At 44.5% G+C, this 17,106-nt stretch overlaps 2 protein-coding genes across 3 annotated transcripts in view; one reads left to right on the top strand and one right to left on the bottom strand.

Annotated features, from left to right (window-relative positions):
• gas7b (growth arrest-specific 7b) overlaps positions 1-6,220 on the top strand; it is a 49,864-nt gene extending 43,644 nt beyond the window's left edge. For both annotated transcript variants that reach the window (XM_070991219.1, XM_070991220.1), the window contains exons 12-14: positions 3,285-3,364; positions 3,868-3,966; positions 4,287-6,220. In XM_070991219.1, coding sequence (XP_070847320.1) covers positions 3,285-3,364; positions 3,868-3,966; positions 4,287-4,400 — 293 coding nt within the window. In that variant the 3' untranslated portion in view covers positions 4,401-6,220. The remainder of the gene's footprint in view (positions 1-3,284; positions 3,365-3,867; positions 3,967-4,286) is intronic.
• Positions 6,221-6,309: 89 nt separating this feature from the next.
• Positions 6,310-17,106, bottom strand: part of LOC139350109 (myosin-16) — a 45,541-nt gene continuing 34,744 nt past the window's right edge. Inside the window, exons 8-23 of the mRNA XM_070991218.1 lie at positions 15,606-15,692; positions 14,629-14,874; positions 14,393-14,510; positions 13,172-13,299; positions 12,849-13,045; positions 12,631-12,763; positions 12,330-12,546; positions 11,768-11,904; positions 11,474-11,577; positions 9,706-9,898; positions 9,411-9,614; positions 9,184-9,309; positions 8,928-9,098; positions 8,123-8,323; positions 7,883-8,029; positions 6,310-7,371 (exon numbers count right to left, since the gene is read on the bottom strand). Coding sequence (XP_070847319.1) covers positions 7,219-7,371; positions 7,883-8,029; positions 8,123-8,323; positions 8,928-9,098; positions 9,184-9,309; positions 9,411-9,614; positions 9,706-9,898; positions 11,474-11,577; positions 11,768-11,904; positions 12,330-12,546; positions 12,631-12,763; positions 12,849-13,045; positions 13,172-13,299; positions 14,393-14,510; positions 14,629-14,874; positions 15,606-15,692 — 2,562 coding nt within the window. The 3' untranslated portion in view covers positions 6,310-7,218. The remainder of the gene's footprint in view (positions 7,372-7,882; positions 8,030-8,122; positions 8,324-8,927; positions 9,099-9,183; positions 9,310-9,410; positions 9,615-9,705; positions 9,899-11,473; positions 11,578-11,767; positions 11,905-12,329; positions 12,547-12,630; positions 12,764-12,848; positions 13,046-13,171; positions 13,300-14,392; positions 14,511-14,628; positions 14,875-15,605; positions 15,693-17,106) is intronic.

The raw sequence follows: 17,106 nt of genomic DNA, 5'->3' as shown, positions 1-17,106 counted from the left end.
CCTTCCATCCTCTGGGGACCATGCATTTCAATACAGTCTGGTCAGACAAATCAAGATGTATTAGACAGGCCCATGTTTGTTCTTGCCTCTAAATCACTTTGCACCAACAGTTATGTTATTTAAGCTGCATTACTAAACCCAGTGAGCAAAGAAAATAGCGTTTGGACCGCAGCAGTGCTCTGTATAGCAGATATGTGGATCTGGATTTCATCATTAAAATCATAAAAGTCCCCCTGCACCAGATGCAGGATCGTGTGAGGATGGTCAGCAGTGGTTTCTGTCTCAGTCCAGCTACTAATGAGACTCCACCGACAGCAGAGCTGAGTCAGTCCTGTAAATGGTTAACTTTCTAGACATGACTCTGTGTCCTCATCCAGTGTTTCTTTAGCCCTTCACTGGTGCGGTCACTTGAGATTGGCTGCGAACCGAGATGCCGTTTGTCTTTTTACATGACTCATGAGCTTTATCAGCACTTCGAGCCAGACTGGTAGTTTTTTTTTAAATAGAGGCATGGGAAGGGGGGGGGGTCAGAAACATTCCCTGCTGGACTAGACTGTGTTCACAGCAGACTGACAGAGAGGCGTGGGCGTGGACTAACTCCAGAGTCCTTCAGGGAGATGCACACACATACATGCACATTAATAATCTTACTGCAAAAATCATCCATCCCACAAAGTCAGGCTGATTTTTGTGCTGATGGCTCCTCTCTGCTAGTGCTGCTGTGACACTGCACCTCAGTATTTAGCATTATCCTGTAACGGTCACAGTGGGCTCGGGTCGTGGTGATAGAATCAATAGGAACATGTGAAAGAGTCATGTCCTCAGTGAGAACATTAGAACATTTCTGATATATATATAACCTTGACCTCGAGGTAACAGCGTCGGCGGTACAGCAAGACTTTAGCAACATAGAGGTTACTTAAAGCTCGACGTAATACAGACTGGTGTGTGATGTATGTTGTTAAAACCAAAAATGCACACAGAGTGCAAGTGCGGAGTTTCAAGCACCAGTAATTAGACTCGTCCCAGGCTCTCAGAGGAACAACCTGCAAGAATGTTGCAGTTTGTTATTCTGTCTGCTATTTAGTTGATTTTTTAGGATTTACTCTTGTTTGTAGATCCAATAACTCTTGGTCATTTTAATGATCTGAATCTAGGGAAGTTTAAGCTTCAGGGATTCCTGAAACTCAACAGAAACAGTGACTTTATTTATACGATAAAAACTTTTCGACCTATGGCTCAGCCCCATGTAAGCTTGTTAAATAGGTACATGTGTTCGCCCTGACGTGATTCCAGACCTTAGAACTGTTGCCCGCAATTGATTGACGTGACAACCTTTAAGCACTCCTAGCAGCCACTAGCGCAGCCTCCGTGTTGCCTCGACGTGACAGGTTCATCAGTCTCTACTGAACGTGAGCAAGGAATGGAGATCGCACACATGTCATTGTCTCACTTGCATTACAGGATCTGTGCTTATCCAGTCAGCTGTGAAAACAGTGAAAACACTTACAGTGTGCATGTTAGACGGCTGCGAAGGGAAAAAGAGGCGTGGCGGAGGAGTAGCATTAGCCGCAGCAGCCGGGTTGCTTTGTAAAAGTCTTTAATAGGTGTGCAACCTGACGAAAGTGACTGGCTAAAAGCAAACAGATGTAGACTCTCCGCCGGAGTGTGATGTCATGACTCAACCAGGCACGACCGCATGCTGTCACACACAAGTACGAATCCTCCATCCAGACTGGCTCTCATCTCTCTCTCTCACACACACACACACACACACACACACACACAGTCATCCCTCCTCCGTGCTGCTTATGCAACCAGGGAGAAAAACAGCAGCAGTTGTTGACGGTGCTCATAGCGTCTGGCTGCCAGTGATGATGACTGCAGTGTGAGGGAAGCAGAGAGGTGCTGATGCCAAAACAACTAAAGCACAGCATCTGTATGCTCATAACAAAGACTCATTATGGGTTGACGCGCTCGCTGCAATAGGCTGCGCACGGCGTCGGCCCATTTATGTCTCCATATATCAGCAATTTCCTCACATTTTTGTACCAACTACTTACGGCCATGATCACCCTTTTATGGAGTTCATTACTTTTGGTTTTTATGTTAAAAGGGAATTTGTCGGCTTATCTGTAGCATAAACAGTAGCTCTTTTGCCTTTTCTTGCCATTTATCTTCACTTCACTGTATGTGAACACAGTTATGAGAACAATTCACAGGATAAACAAGTAATAGTCACAATAAACATTGATCTGTTATGCCAAGTACATTAAAGTAGGTGTACATAGAAATATATAGAACAAGTGTTGCATAGATTGAGCAAAGTGCTACTTTATATACATGAGATAAGCTCTTAACTCCAACAGACCAACTTGTCTGCCATGGTTTTTTATTTTTCCATACTGAAAGCTGACATAATCAATATTTTTGTAGTGTGAAAGGTATTGCTGCCTCCATCTGATGCACGCTTTTAACCACATTTGTGGCCATTTGTTTGCTGCTCTTTTTGAATGTAGCTAGGCAGCTAGCTGTCTATATAAGAAGATGAGTGACTCCCTTTCTTGTCTTACCTACAACAAAGCTCTGATTGGAGCTCCAGACCTGTTGAAATTGCTGATTGATTGAGAGGCCTGGACCTTGGACCACGCATGATCATTCACCGTTAGACGCGTCTCGGAAAACTGCACATTTGTTAGCACTGTAGGTGGCAGGAAACAGTGAAGGTGGGCCTGATGGAACCCTTTGAAGGGCCGTTTTTGGGGGGATTTCCTTTATCTAAAAGAAGAGTACAATATTAATGTGCAGCAGCAGGTGTATGAGCAGACACTGGCTGTAGCTGATGGAGAGTCATCTGCTGAGTGATCAGCATCATTTCCTCTCTGATTTAATCTCACAGATGATTAGTGTTTGTTTTTGTTGTCACCAGGATACAGACTGCAACATTAATGAAAGACAGATTAGACCCTTCCCTTTATCATTGCTCATGGTATCATAATGAAATCCATTATCAGTCCAGATTGTCTGTGCTGTTTGGGGTAATCCTATCAGCTGAGTGAGGTGGAACAAATACTGCATGTCTGTTACAGTGAAGCATCAGATGTGAGAGAACACTTGGCTAGTGGCACCATCTAGTGGAGGAATTGGGCATTATACAGTTTAATGAACGGTTTGTTCAGAGAAACAAGGTTAGCAGTGACATTCTGTCAGGTCTGTTGTCCTGTGTGCACATTGATTTCCATTTAAAAAGCCTTTGATCGTTTTCTCCTCCTTCCCTCTATCAGGAGACGATCTGATGCGCTGCGTCGACCTTTATAACCAGTGTCAGTCCAAATGGTTTGAGGAGATGGTCACCACAAGTCTGGTAAGAAATCATCAGTTTGGGTCCAAACTTGGAAGTGTCACCACATTTTGTGTTACTGCATCACTAATTGAACTGTGTTATGAAAATTGAGCCAGTAAAAATACTGCATTACCTTTTCTGGCAGACACAGAGCATAACACTGTGTAAAGAAACTACCAGTGCCAAATAATAAAGAACGAAACACAACACAGTGACATACTGTAGAACTATTAGAATAATTAAGATTTCACATTTTAGTTTTTTATCCTATCATTTTTATTCCTATGTACATACACATGCTCATGTGCACTCTTACTCAACCACGAGTATGCATCAGGGCTCCCTCTGGATCTTAACATTTGTTTAGACGACTTGAAAGCGTTCAGGCTCGTTTTATGTCCTGTCAAATCATTTCTAAGTCCCCTGTTAGCGTTGCACACCGTTGTTTCTGCTCAGCGTAGACAGATGGAAGTGTAGAGACTTCTCTCTGACTCAGCCACCCCAAACTGTTCTCCTCCCCGCAGGAGCTGGAGCGGCTGGAGGTGGAGCGAGTAGAGATGATCAGACAGCATCTGTGTCAGTACACCACCCTGCGGCACGAGACCGACATGTTCAACCAAAGTGTAAGTACAACTTCAGCTCACTATTACAACTAAAAACAATTCTAAAAAGCTTTATACAGCTCTGTCTGTATTTGAAGTGATACAGTGTCTTTTGCAGGGCTGTAGAACTCCTGTGTAGGCATTATTGCACATTAAAAGCAACCAAGTTTCCCTCATGGGAGATTAAAATTTGAGTTGAATCCCATCGTCATTCCACCTGCACCAGCAGAGGGAGCCCCTGTACATGCCCCCCAAAGCATGAGGCATCACCTTAGCTGCAAGCAAAAGATGTGGGTGTGTAATGTGATGCTTCAACTGACTGCTGTTCCCTCTTTGTCCAGACGATGGAGCCGGTGGACCAACTCCTGCAATGCGTGGACCCGGCCAAAGACAGAGAGCTGTGGGTGCGGGAGAATAAGACTGGAGAGATCAGGCCAGTGGACATAGAGATCTGACCTCAGTGCTGTCCGACGGCTCTGCATATGCACACTTTTACTCCCGAGCTCACACTCAGACAAATGGACCCGCAGGCACCGTGCCTGAAATCTGCGCTGGGCTCTTCCCTCCCCTGCTGATCCAACTGTGACTCCTAAAAGCAAGCTGCTGAGGATGATGTCAGTATATGGGGAGTTTAGTGTGAACCCTGAGCGATAAATGAAGATGTCACATAATGGCAGGTCGTAGCTTCCTGTTATGATGCCGATGCCCAGCTGAGGCAGCGCAGGAAAATGGGAACTATGAGTGTGAATTGTGAGGCGAATGATCAAGAAGCACCAACAGTGAACATTTAACACCTGTAAATGTTGAATAGCTTTATGTCATGCAGCAGTGTAACGCTACAGTTTGTGTGTGCTTTTGCTCTGTGGGGTAATTCTCTGACTCACGTGTGTGTTGATGCACATGTGACCTCAGAACTGCAAGTTGTTGGCAAAAAGTCTTTAACAGATGCTGCTAAGCAAGATGCATTCTGGCCTGAGAGTGTTGCATTACTGTGTCCCAGAATAAGACTTAAGTATTTTAGTACTAATATCCACCACGTGCAGGTATTGACTGTTTGCTAAGCCCCACTCCCTTGTTACTGATGCTGCATCCATACCATTCTGGCCCCACATTGGGTTTCCAAAAAAGAAAATCATCTTCTAACTTGTGGATGTTGTCGACTGAAATGACAACTGTCGCTAGCGGACTTTATTTGCTGTAATTAGCTAGCATAAGCTAATGCTAATGGTAAAATTCTGTCTCCAGCTGACAAAAGTTTCCAATTTGTCTCTAAAGGGTTGCACATAATGGCTACATACATGATGTTAAAAGACTACAGCTAACGCTAACAGGTCCCACACAAAAAGTTCACATCCTCACAAGCTCATGATGAAAACATGAAACATTGGCTAATTGGCACCATTGGCTCCCATGAAGTGGATGTTCCAGAGAATTTGCTAATGACCTGGCCCTTGTTTTTTGGAAATGATGCTAGGTGTCTACAGATGGTAGTAAAGCCAATGTTAGCCACTAACATCATCAAGTTTGGAGCTTACACTAGAGCAGCTAAAGACACTGTTTAATCCATTCGTCACAGCCTTAGCTACGTTTGCTAAGCTATGATTGACAGTCTGTTCAGGGTTTAGCAAATGGTCAATTGCTGGGAACCAAAATCACAAATCCTCCTCACATCTCTGAAAAAAGTATGAACTCTAAAGCTCAAGACCACTCTTTCCACCTCTGGCTTACTTCATTTATTCTTAATCAGAATTAAAAATCATCCAACTGCACTTTATACCCAAATGATTTTTAATAGCTATACTGTAAGTTGCTGTTCTAATGAAAACTATTCTGTAGAGAACTTCATTGTTCCTCGTGTTATTACTGCGCTGGGAGTGTGGCGCTTACGTTCGCAGGCAGCCTGGTGTACATATGGGATGTGTGATTTGCAATGAGGCAGTAGAGTGAAGGATGTAGAATACAATAGAGTAGAATCTGACACAAAGACAGTTGGGTATACAGACATTTGGTACTGTTAATATATGAACTGTACAAAGTGTTTTATATGCAGTAGAAATAACAGCCCTCTTAGTATTCTACAGTTTTTGGATTCAGTGTCAGTGCTGCTGCCTGCAGAAGTTCAATGTTGTACAAAATGCTATTTTACCACCACGTCTTGATCAGTACGACTGCCAAGTGTTGCTCGACTATTGACAGAAGAGGACTGAGACGCTTTTGTGCATTAACAGCTAAAGGTTGGCATTTTTTCATTAATAAAAGGAAAATATGTATCTTATGTCATAACGCGCTCCTTTCTGGTTTGTTTCGGCTCTCTGTGTGACACTTTTGTGCGGACACTGAATGAAAAGAGGGGGAACGCGTAATAAATGAAAAAAAGTTTTTTATTTCCTAAAAAACACATTCAACAATAAAATGGTTCGGCCAAGCCTGGGTAAAGGTTTAGGCAGAGATAAAGATGAGGTTAAAAGATCAGACAGAGATACACTTGGACTTGGACAGATAGGTAAAATACATGACACTGCATTTCTTATTATTGGCTTAAAATAACCAATGTGTTGATGGCACCTTGTCGCATATCACACACGGTAACACTTCATCACAATGATTGGTTACATTTATAAGCCATTAGCTGATGAACACTTACAAATTCTCTATATGTAAATGCTTTTATGGAGTCTGCAGCAGTTGCAGTTTAATTTAGCACGTGTTCACTGCAGCTGTAGCTTCTCTACGTTGTTCATTCAGTGAAGGCGAGGCGCTGTTGAATTACCAGCTTCAGACATTTCTGCCATAACTAACAAGTGATTAATGATGTTTAATTATTTTTGTGACATTTACAAATCATTGATTTGTTAAGGATGTTCATAATTAATTGACAGTTTATGAATGACCTGTAACGTGTCACTGCAATGAAGTGTTACCCTAAGTGGGATTTTGGAAGACTTCCAGTACAGTTTTCCACATTTTCTCCGTTTTACATATATCACATTATGAAATGTATAAAAAGTGTGTTGGATTAAATCTGGAGTGTGTTGTTAAAGGTGTGATCTTACAGACTGCAGTCAGAACAGAGAGAAAGGAATGAGTACACTGGAGAAAGATTCAAGGGAATGTACAGTATGCACAGACAGGTGACGCACACTGAATGGTTTGTCTCTGACCACTGAGAAACTGCAGTTTCAGCCTCACTTCATACTGCACCACGCATCACTTCTTCAAAAGACGTCAGACACTGAGCGTCTTGAGAGGGCTGGAGCTGTCTCGGCCAGGTTTCTAGTCAATCATGAGCTTCTTGAGGGAGTCCAGATACGCCGGGATGAGGGAGCTGACGGACTCATTGTCGTCGTTGAGGATCTTCTCTCCTCTGCCCTCTGAGCCCACAGAGCTGGGTGACCTTGCTAGGCGGGGGTACGGGGTGCTGTAACCCTGGTGGAGCACAGACAGATCTCATTAGCCAATCATTACTCAGAGCAACACTATCTCATTAGGATCGTTAAAAAAAAAAGAAGCCAATTCTTGCATAGCTTGTTGCTTCCTGTAACTGATGGGGGACAAAATTCACAGCCCCCCTCCTGTGTGACAATGCTGTACAAAGTTTATCTGAGTTAGTTCAAGCAGGTAACTTCCAAAAGCTACAGCCTGTCCAGTATGAAATCCCCCCTGATGTTATTATCCCTCCTCTGTGGCTCCAGACACACGAGGAGGGAAGCGCTGCGGTTAAGAAAACATGAAAAAATGATTGGAAAGATTGGAATGCTGTTAGCTTGGCAGGTATTTGCTCATGAATACATATAATGGACAAATATGCGGCTTGACCTGGTGGTGGCGCTGGAGGAACGCTGTGTGGTGTGGCTTGACTTGCATGCAGACAGCATGCTGGAGCTGATGACGTGATTTCAGGAGGGTCTGCCTGATGCATGTATGGTAGTTAACTTACAGAGGAGTATCCTTTGCCGAAGCTGCCTCTGTTCTTGGTCCTGATCTTGGTGAGCGCTGACTCAGCGATGTCAGCTCGCTCCTCAGCGTCATCCAGCTCGTGGACGGTCTTCCTGTACTTCGCCAGGTTCATGTTAGCTTGTTCCTCCTGCAGTGACAACAGTGTGTGTGATCAGAACAGACAGGACTCTCATCAAGTGACCTGTGCTGTGTGGGATTTCGTGTAAGCACGGTGACGTACAGCCTCCTCCACTTGTCTCTTGTAGGCCTTCATCTTGTTCTGCAACCTCTCCACCAGCTCCTGCATCCTCTGCTGGTTCTTCTGGTCCTCTTCTGACTGAAACAGTAGCTCCTTCAGCCGGCGCTCGTTCTTCCGCAGTGTCTTCACTGTCTCAGCGTGCCGCTTCTGCTCCGAGTCCAGTTCCAGCTCCAGCTCTTTCACCTGCGCACAGACACACAGCAGTGACTTTACCTCACAGTGTGTGTGTGTGTGTGTGTGTGTGTGTGTGTGTGTGTGTGTGTGTGTGTGTGTGTGTGAAGGCTTTACACTCATGAAGGCACATGTTGTTGTTGCTGATTACTATCAGTCTCTTGCACCCTGTAAAACTATGCTCTAAGTCTGCCAGCAGGGTCAGAGGATACTAAATCCATTGATTTAATATTGCTAGTAGGGTTTGCATGGCTCCAGATCAAAAATGCTGTATCCTGCAGCACTCGATGTGAGGTTACAGAGTCCAGTAATGCAACGAGCTAGCATGTCATTAGATCTTCTCTGCCTGGCAATGTTTCTGCAGCACCGCTTTGTAAACAGACGTTCTGTTTCAAATTTGCAGTCACCAAGCGGATGGCATTGTCATGGTTATTTTCTCAGATTTAAGAAAGCTCATTTATGCCCCGAAACACCCTATTAAGTTAGTCTGGTCCTGGAATCTACTCAGCTATTTTCTGTCAAGCAGATGTTGATACTCAATATAGTTTTTTTTTTTGGTTTCCTCAAAATAAATCACAATGAGAAACATCATCAAAATGTCTTGCTCGGTTTGTACCTTTCCCTCCAACTTCTGGATGATCTTCTTGCCTCCCTTCAGAGCCATCTGCTCAGCCTCGTCCAGCCTGCCGCTCATGTCTTTGATCTGAGCCTCCAGACCTTTCTTCACTCTCTCCAGGTGGAGGGTGTGCTCCTGCTCCAGGCGCAGCTCCTCCCCAACTCGCGCCAACTAAAAGAATTACACCATCCCTTTAAAATGCATGCGTTACATCTCTCCAACTATGACATCACGGTTAATACCAGTTGTCTTCTACCTCGCAGCTGGCCTTCTTGGCCTTGTCCGTGGATCCTCTCAGCTCTCCTTGCAGCTCCTCGTGCTCCTGCTGTAGAGTCTGGAGATCCACCTCCAGCTTCCTCCGCCCGCTCAAAGCCGACTGGAACTGAACACACAAGAGCAAACATTGAGAAGGTCATGAGCCTAAGTTTGAGTTTTAGCTGATGCCTCTGCAGAGCCACAAAGCAAAGAGCCTCTATGCATCACCTGGTTGTTGAGGTCACTGTACTTCTCACTGGCCTCCTGCAGCTCGGTCTCCAGGGCCTTGCGAGCCCTCTCTGCAGTCTCCAAGGCTGTGCGAGTCTCCTCCCCTTCACTGCCCAGTAGTGCACAGCGTCGTTCCATGGCCGCCTGGTCCTCCCTGTGCTCCTCATGGCTCCGTACCTCCTCCTCCAGTTGAGCCTGCAGCTCCTGGGACAGGGGACAGTAAGTGTGTGAGGAAGTCTTCCAGATCATTAAAGAAAAACAACAAAAAAAATCATTCTTTAACTTCTCATCAGACCTTAATCTGTTGCTGCATCTTCTTGCTGTTCTTGCCGAGCTCTGTGTTGTTCTTGGTGAGCAGGTCAACCTGCAGCTCCAGCTCGTTGAGGTCGGCCTCCAGTTTCTTCTTCAGCTTCAGTCCCTCTGCCCTGCCTTTCACCTCCACATCCAGGCTGGCCTGCAGGGACTCCAGCGCCCTCTGGTGGCTTTTTCTGACAGAGGAGGAGGAGGATGCATTGAAAAAAAGAGGCATTACAAAGTTGAAGTGTGCATATATCACTGCAGACAAGGTTTAATGAAACAGGCCTTACCTCTAAAGATACTGCACTATGACTTTGTTGAAGGAACAAAGGAAGATGAGAGACAGGGTGAAAAACAATAATAGTAAGAGATTTACAGAGCATTAGCGCTGAAGGTAATAATGATAAAAGTGTATTTCTAAGCAAGACACACTAAATGCCTTCCAGAGTTAAGAAAAGACAGTGACAGGGCGTAAGCAATGGTTAAATACAGTAAATAATGATACTACAGAGCAGAAAAAACAAAGGAAAATACAAGTGAAGGTAAGAAGATGTATCAGTTATTGAGAAATTCGGCTTTTAAATGAGCAGTTCAACATTTTTTTACTCGCTTTCTTTCTGAGAAAAAAGCTGTCTTATATTTGTTTAGTGTAAGCTGAAAGCCAGCAGCCGGTTAGCTTAGCTTAGCATAGAGACTTGAAACAGCAGGAAGCGGCTCAGTAACAAACTCTTCCTGACAGCACGTCTAAAGCTCACTAATTAACACGTTACATCTCATTTGTTTAACGTGTGCAGGACTCTTTCTTGGCTGAGCGCAGTGACTCCCTGGAGTTCTGCTGTCGCTGTGTGGTTGACAGCAAAGATTCCAGAAAGTACCTGAGCCTGGCCAAGAAATACTCCCACACACTACCCATGTAAAACCACAACTTGTGTTTTTTACATGTCAGGTTTCGTACAGATGAAACAAACGAGCCCTAACATATTAATTAGTGAGCTTCAGAGGCGTTTGAAGGTGGATTTTGTGACCAGGCTTGATGTTGTGCCCTTTGCAGCTAATGGGCTGCTGGCTGTAGATTCATATTGAATGGAAAAATCTAAGAATCGTATCAGCCTTCTTACTAAGAAAGCAAATAAACATATTTCCAAGATGTTGAACTACCTTTAAGACAACATTTCAAAGCGAGGCAGTTTTAGCTGAACTCATGCTAAGTATAAGGCTGTTTTGGGGGCCAAGGAGCCAATATAGCAAAAACCTTGATCACCTTTCATTTTTTTAGCTTGGACTCAGGAATAGTTAAGAAACTGAAGGCTGTTAGGCAATAAATGGTGATGTTTAGTTATGTACTCTGGCGCCAGACCATGCTAGGACCTTGGATGTGATTAACAGTCATTGAAAATGAATTCTGCCTTCCTCTGTTCCATAGCTCGACCCTTGGGACGAGTAAATGAGGCATTACGATAATCCAGGCATGAGTATATGAAAACACATTTTGTGATAAAATGATACTGTAGCATTGGTCTAATTTTGGATATATCACTCACTTGACTGGACTAAAGCCACAGTACAGAAAAAAAGTACACAGAATTTTAGTAGTTCAGTGCAGATGATAGGACCTCTTTGTTAGACTTTTAACCGTCATCTAAGCAGCTATGCAGAGAGGTAGGTCTGAATCAGAGGTATGGCGGTAAATGGTGTATGCAGCATAGGAAAGAGGTGATCTGTCTTAGGGATGAGGACACTGAAGGAATGAGAGGAAGCTGAGGTACCTAGTGGCTTCTGCCTCTTCCTCCTTCTCCTGAAATCTGCGCTCCAGGTCTCCTTTAGCCTGAGACAACTCCAGCTGCAGCCTCAGCACCTTGGTCTCCTCAGCCTGGAAGGAAGGAAGGAAGGAAGGAAGGAAGGAAGGAAGGAAGGAAGGAAGGAAGGAAGGAAGGAAGGAAGGAAGGACAAGTGTGATTTGTGATTTGAGCGATCTATATTAAATGAAATCAATGAAGAGTAAGTATACAGCACATACTGACAGCACAATACACTGAATATCACAGCTGACAGGCATCTACCTCCAAAGCTGCCTCAGACTCTTCCAGTGAGGCCTGTAACTCTTCTTTCTCCATCTCGATCTTCTTCTTTGCCTTCTGGAGCTCGTGCACACATTTGCCTCCATCTGAGAGCTGATCTGTCAGGTCTGCTATCTCCTCTGTCAGACAAAGTTAAACATGGTTACTGTTAGCTGACATATGCTAATAAAGAAGATTCATACCACTCTCCTGCCTGCGTTTTTTGACGCTGTACACAAACAGATATTCAAGGACAACAATTTTTAGTTCAGTTGTACCCAATGTGTTAACCATTTGCTTTTGCGTACTGTTCAAATAAGTAGCCGTAGTAACTCTGGGCTTGCTGTCACCTCCTGTGTCCAGTCTTTATGCTAAACTAAGCTAAGCTAGGCTAAAAGCCTCCTGGCTCCACTTCTGTGCAGCACTTAACAAAAAGATATGAATGAGGTCATCTCATTGTCCGACTCTCGGCAAGAAATGATTCATCTTATTTCCCCAAATGTCGATCTAGTCTATAAAACCTGCTAAAGGCATCAGCCTTCCCTCCACATGTGTATTTTCGTACCCTGGTAGGCCTTGTTCTCCCTGCGTAGGGCCTCCAGCTGCTCCAGAGACTCTTCATGGGCCGTCTTCAGTTTGAAGAGCTCGCTGGCGTGTTGCCTGCTCTCCTTCTGGCAGCCTTCCACCTCGGCCACCAGCTCCTCGCACTTCTGCTTCCAGTCTCCGAGCTGCCTCTCCAGGATCCGCTGCTTCTTATCCAGAGTCTGACCGCAGCTGCTGGCCTGGGACGGGGAACATATGCTCAAAGGTAACAACGGGGAAGTTCATGGCACTGCATTACTCACGCAACATTTCTCCAGCTCTACCTTCTCCAGGTCCAGGCAGAGCTCCTCCACCTCTCCCTGCAACCTCTGTTTGGTTTTCTCCAGTGAAGAGCATTTGGCTTGGGTGGCTTCCACGGCCTCCTCGGCCTCCTGAAGCCTGGTTGCCAGCTTCTTCCTGTGACACACACACGAGTTGGACCGCTGACGTACATTCAAAGTGTCAAATGTGACTGTGGACTGCCAGTATCAACACAACGCACTTGGTGTCCTCCAGCTCGTCGGCGTGCTGGATGGTGTCCGACTCATGTTTGCTCCTCCAGTGCGTCACCTCGCTGTTGAGTTTGGACACGAGACGCTGCAGCTCCTGCTTGCTCTCCTGCTCCTCCTCCAGCTGCTCCTTCAGCACCTCGCACTCCTGCCGAACTGAGCTCAGGCTGCTGCTCATCGCCTGCTTACACTGGCACCAGAGAGACACGTGTCAATAAAGGACTTTGGGGGGGAGAGCAAGCACATTATAGCCATTAAAGGGATTTTTTTTTTCCATTTAGCTGCACGCTAGATATTTGATTTTCCACACACTAACCTTGAGCTCCTCGTCCAGTTGTTTCTTCAGCTCCTCCAGTTGGGATTGGAGCAGAGTCTTGGAGCGGCCCAGCTGGATGGCTCTGCTCTCTGCCTCCTCCATCTGTCGACCCACGTCAGCATTATCAGCTGACAGGACACACAATAACACTGATTATCAACACACTGTAGCAGACAGTAGGCGTTAAGCAACGTGCCTATGCCAGGTTCTGCGGCGACACACAGTGTGACTTGTTTGCTTTGTTTCTGTAACTGTCTCTGGTTACACGCCAGCAGATGTAGTTTATGTACCTAACTGAGAAAGATACACAGTGTAAAATAGCGAGGACTAAATGGAGCTTCAGAGACTCATCTGCCAGTTCATCACAATCATATCTGTGCCTGTTGCATTTTGCTCTGCGGTGAATAAATACACAGGTTTCTCGCCATTGGAAACAAAGTGGAGATGGAGAGGTCATTCTGTTAAAGTAGCACTCCACTCGTTTTCTATGTGATGAATGCTCATTCAAGTCTCTGAAGCTAAGATGACTCAAGTGCTGTCGCTCTTTTATGACTTGTCACTCGGAAGTCAAAATTTCTGGAAGGATGAATCTCTGAAGTATTCTTTTAAATGTGACCTGCAGAGTTTTCTTGTAAAGAAACAAAGGTTATGTTTAGTGTATTTGTGGGATCTAATGTAAGTGTTGAACATATTTACATATGTACTGAACTGTAATGTTCAGTTTTTTGGAATTGAATTAACGCCTCTGGCAGCGTCAGAGAGGTGTTAATTATAGTGTATGTAAAGTCATACTTAGTGATGGTGTTGTACTGTACCCTCATGTGTGGAAATAGGGAGGGCAAAAAGAAACACCCACCAATAAGGTATAGCTAAAGAATTTGAAAAAATGTGTCACACAGCTAAAAGAAATCTCACTCTTTCTGCTTGTTAATGTTCCCAAGATCTCCAAAATCTCTGTTATTTCTTAACTTTAAAGTCCCTGAAAACCTGCATTTTCATCAGCTTCTTCTGGGGTCCAGCATGAAATGGCTTTAATTGTTGCTTGTTCAGTCACCAGTATTTATGGAGAATACTTTTGAGATTTGAAATTGAGGTTTTAGGGCCATAAAAATGCAAAAGATGGCAGCTGCCTGGCTGTGAATGTGTCACATGACTTCTTGAGACGAGCTGTAATTGCTTCAGAACATGAGGAGAAGGGAACTTCTTTCAGGTGAGCAGTACCTGTGAGTCTGTTCTTGGCCACACAGAGCTCAGTCAGGGACCTCTGCAGGTCGTCTCCTCTCCTGTTGGCTTCTGACAGCTGCTCCTCCAGCTTCTTCATCTGGCTTTCCGAGGACGTCTGCAGCACAAAGCGAACACACCCGCAGACATTATGATAAGCATCACAGAAGCCCGGCTTTACTTGCTGGTTTGGCAGGTCAGCGTGAACCTCAGTGCATGTGACCTAACTTCCTGACCTTGGCTTTCTGCAGACTGTCCAGAGAAGCGGCCAGCTCGTCCACCTCCATCCTCAGGTTCTGCTTCTCCTTCTCCAGCTTGGCCCTGACCCTCTGCAGAGCCTCACACTGCTCGCTCAGCTCTGCCATGGCATCACTGTGCCGCTTCCTCAGAGACACAGCCAGCGCTTCTGACTGGACAGAGGCCTCCTCCAGGTCTCGCCTCAGACGCTGCAGCTCAGCCTCCCGCTTCTTGTTCACCTCCATCTGTTAATCACACACAGGCTGAATGTGGAGACATGTGTCCTCAATTTTGAGTGACAATGTCCTAAATTACTAGTTCTGAATGACCATTCTTTAGATTTCTAACTGTTACTCTCTCTAACTGAGATGATGCTAATGTACCGGCAAGCTCCCCATTCCTTAAAATGCTCAACCTGAAACTGTCTCTGTGTTATTTATGTGGAATGATCCATGCGAGAATACACAGATCCAGTCTGGAAACTCTCGAGGCTAAATCTTCGGCAGCTTTCACAGATGAAGGAATTAATAAAATGCAAATATAGGAAATATGTTTATTTGTTTTCTTGCTCAGAGCTATCTGATAACTGTCAGGTAAAAATGAAGCCTGTTACTGTAGCGACTAAATCTGCCTTGCAGCGCCTCTAAAGCTCACTAATTAACAAGCTGACAGGAGGCTGTCTGCTGTACCTTTTCCTGGCCTGGAGAGTGACATCGTGGTGTCATCACCATAAATTTGCCACGCAACCAGTTGAGACTCCAGGAAGTCTCTGAGTCCGGACAAGAAATCGTTCAAGCAGGTAACTCCCTGCACAAGCCGAACTTTTTACCCTTTCAAGTTTCCAAATCTTTATGCTTATCTGAGCTTGACTGCAGATTCTAACTTTCAGCAAGAAAGTGTATGGCTTATAGCCTAAATCTAGTGCACCCTTAAGAAAGGCTAATGGTGCAAATGTGGGAGAATGTACACAGCTGACCTGTGAGGCAGTGATCCCTCCTGCTTCCTCCAGTCGGTCAGTGAGATCATCCAGTTCTCTGTTTAGATCTGCTCTCTGCTTCTCCACCTGTCACAAACAGCAGTTCAAGCATGGTATTAAACGTTACATGACGCCAAACTTAATACAGATTATCATAATTATCTTATTATGATTCAAATCAATGTACAGAGAGCAAGTCCTCTGGTGGGAGGTGAGTGAAAAGCTTGCATTTCAACGTTCACATGAGTTCAGATTTCCTTGATCCAAGTAAATGTGTTGACGAGAGCCTCCACTGTTTTAAACTTCAGGCAGAAGACTCCATCTATTCTGATCGTAAAGCTGTCCCACCTCCTCGGACAGGATATTTAACCACTGGGGGATCAGTATGATTGACAGCCCACAAGGGGAAGTGATCTTTCCTGAGGTCAGAAGTCAGGAGGGTAGCTGGTATCCAGTCAGAGCAACACAGGGGTTAGCTGCTGTCAGACAGTCCAAATATTATCTGTGAACTCCTGTTTCCTTCCTAAGTTATCCAGTGCTGTTCACTGCTAAACACCCGACGTAGTGAAGCCATTCTGCTTTTTGCTTTTGTTGATGTGATGCTTGATTTTGATCTCTTTTACAAAGATGATTTAACGAGCTGTTCATGAACTTAAAGCTACAACAATTGATTTTTTTTTTTTTTTTTTTTTGGCTAATTGGGGACAGCTTAACAAGCTGTAAACACCACACTGAAATGTTATCACCTCATAAAACTGAGACAAAAACAACACTCAAAGCTCGGAGGGGAGCTGCAGAGTGAGGTGATGAGTCTCTACATTGGAGCCTTTTCACATGACACAGTCATTTAATAGGTTGCTTATATGGATTAGCACCGCTTTAACTTGAAAAATACGTATCTATACACACACATATACATGTATGTATGTATGTATGTATGTGTTTGTGTGTATGTATGTATGTACTATATGTATGTATACTTATATACATAAACACACGCACATATACTGTATGTATGTTCGTATACACACTATACATACATATGTTTTGGATCACACCCCGGCTTCAATGATACAATAAAATCTAATACCAGTATAATATGCAGTATAATAAAACTTGATACCTTTCATCAAAAGAAATACAAAATTTACTTGTTCCACATAAATGCCGAACAAACAACATCTATAAAGCTTCAGAAATGCTCATATACGAACGATGATGATAAGCCCCTCAGCAAAGTCGTCAAAGAGCCTTCTCACGCTCCGACACGGCACAGCACACATGGAGAGAGTTTATAACGCCGGGCCGTTACATGCACAAACAGCCAGCGCTCTGCAGTTAAAGGCACTTGTTGTTTTTACGTCGATCTTTTACAGCTGCTTTAAAGACAGCCATAGATGTTGAGACTGGTCTGTAAAAGCTGGAGTCTCAGGCCTCCCTGATAGCACCAATGAGCCACAGCCGTCAACACACCTCAGGCAGAACAAGGGAAAACAGATGA

Source organism: Chaetodon trifascialis, chromosome 21 (genome assembly GCF_039877785.1).
Source record: "Chaetodon trifascialis isolate fChaTrf1 chromosome 21, fChaTrf1.hap1, whole genome shotgun sequence".
Lineage (NCBI taxonomy): Eukaryota > Metazoa > Chordata > Actinopteri > Chaetodontiformes > Chaetodontidae > Chaetodon > Chaetodon trifascialis.
This window is presented reverse-complemented; position numbering and strand designations above follow the sequence as displayed.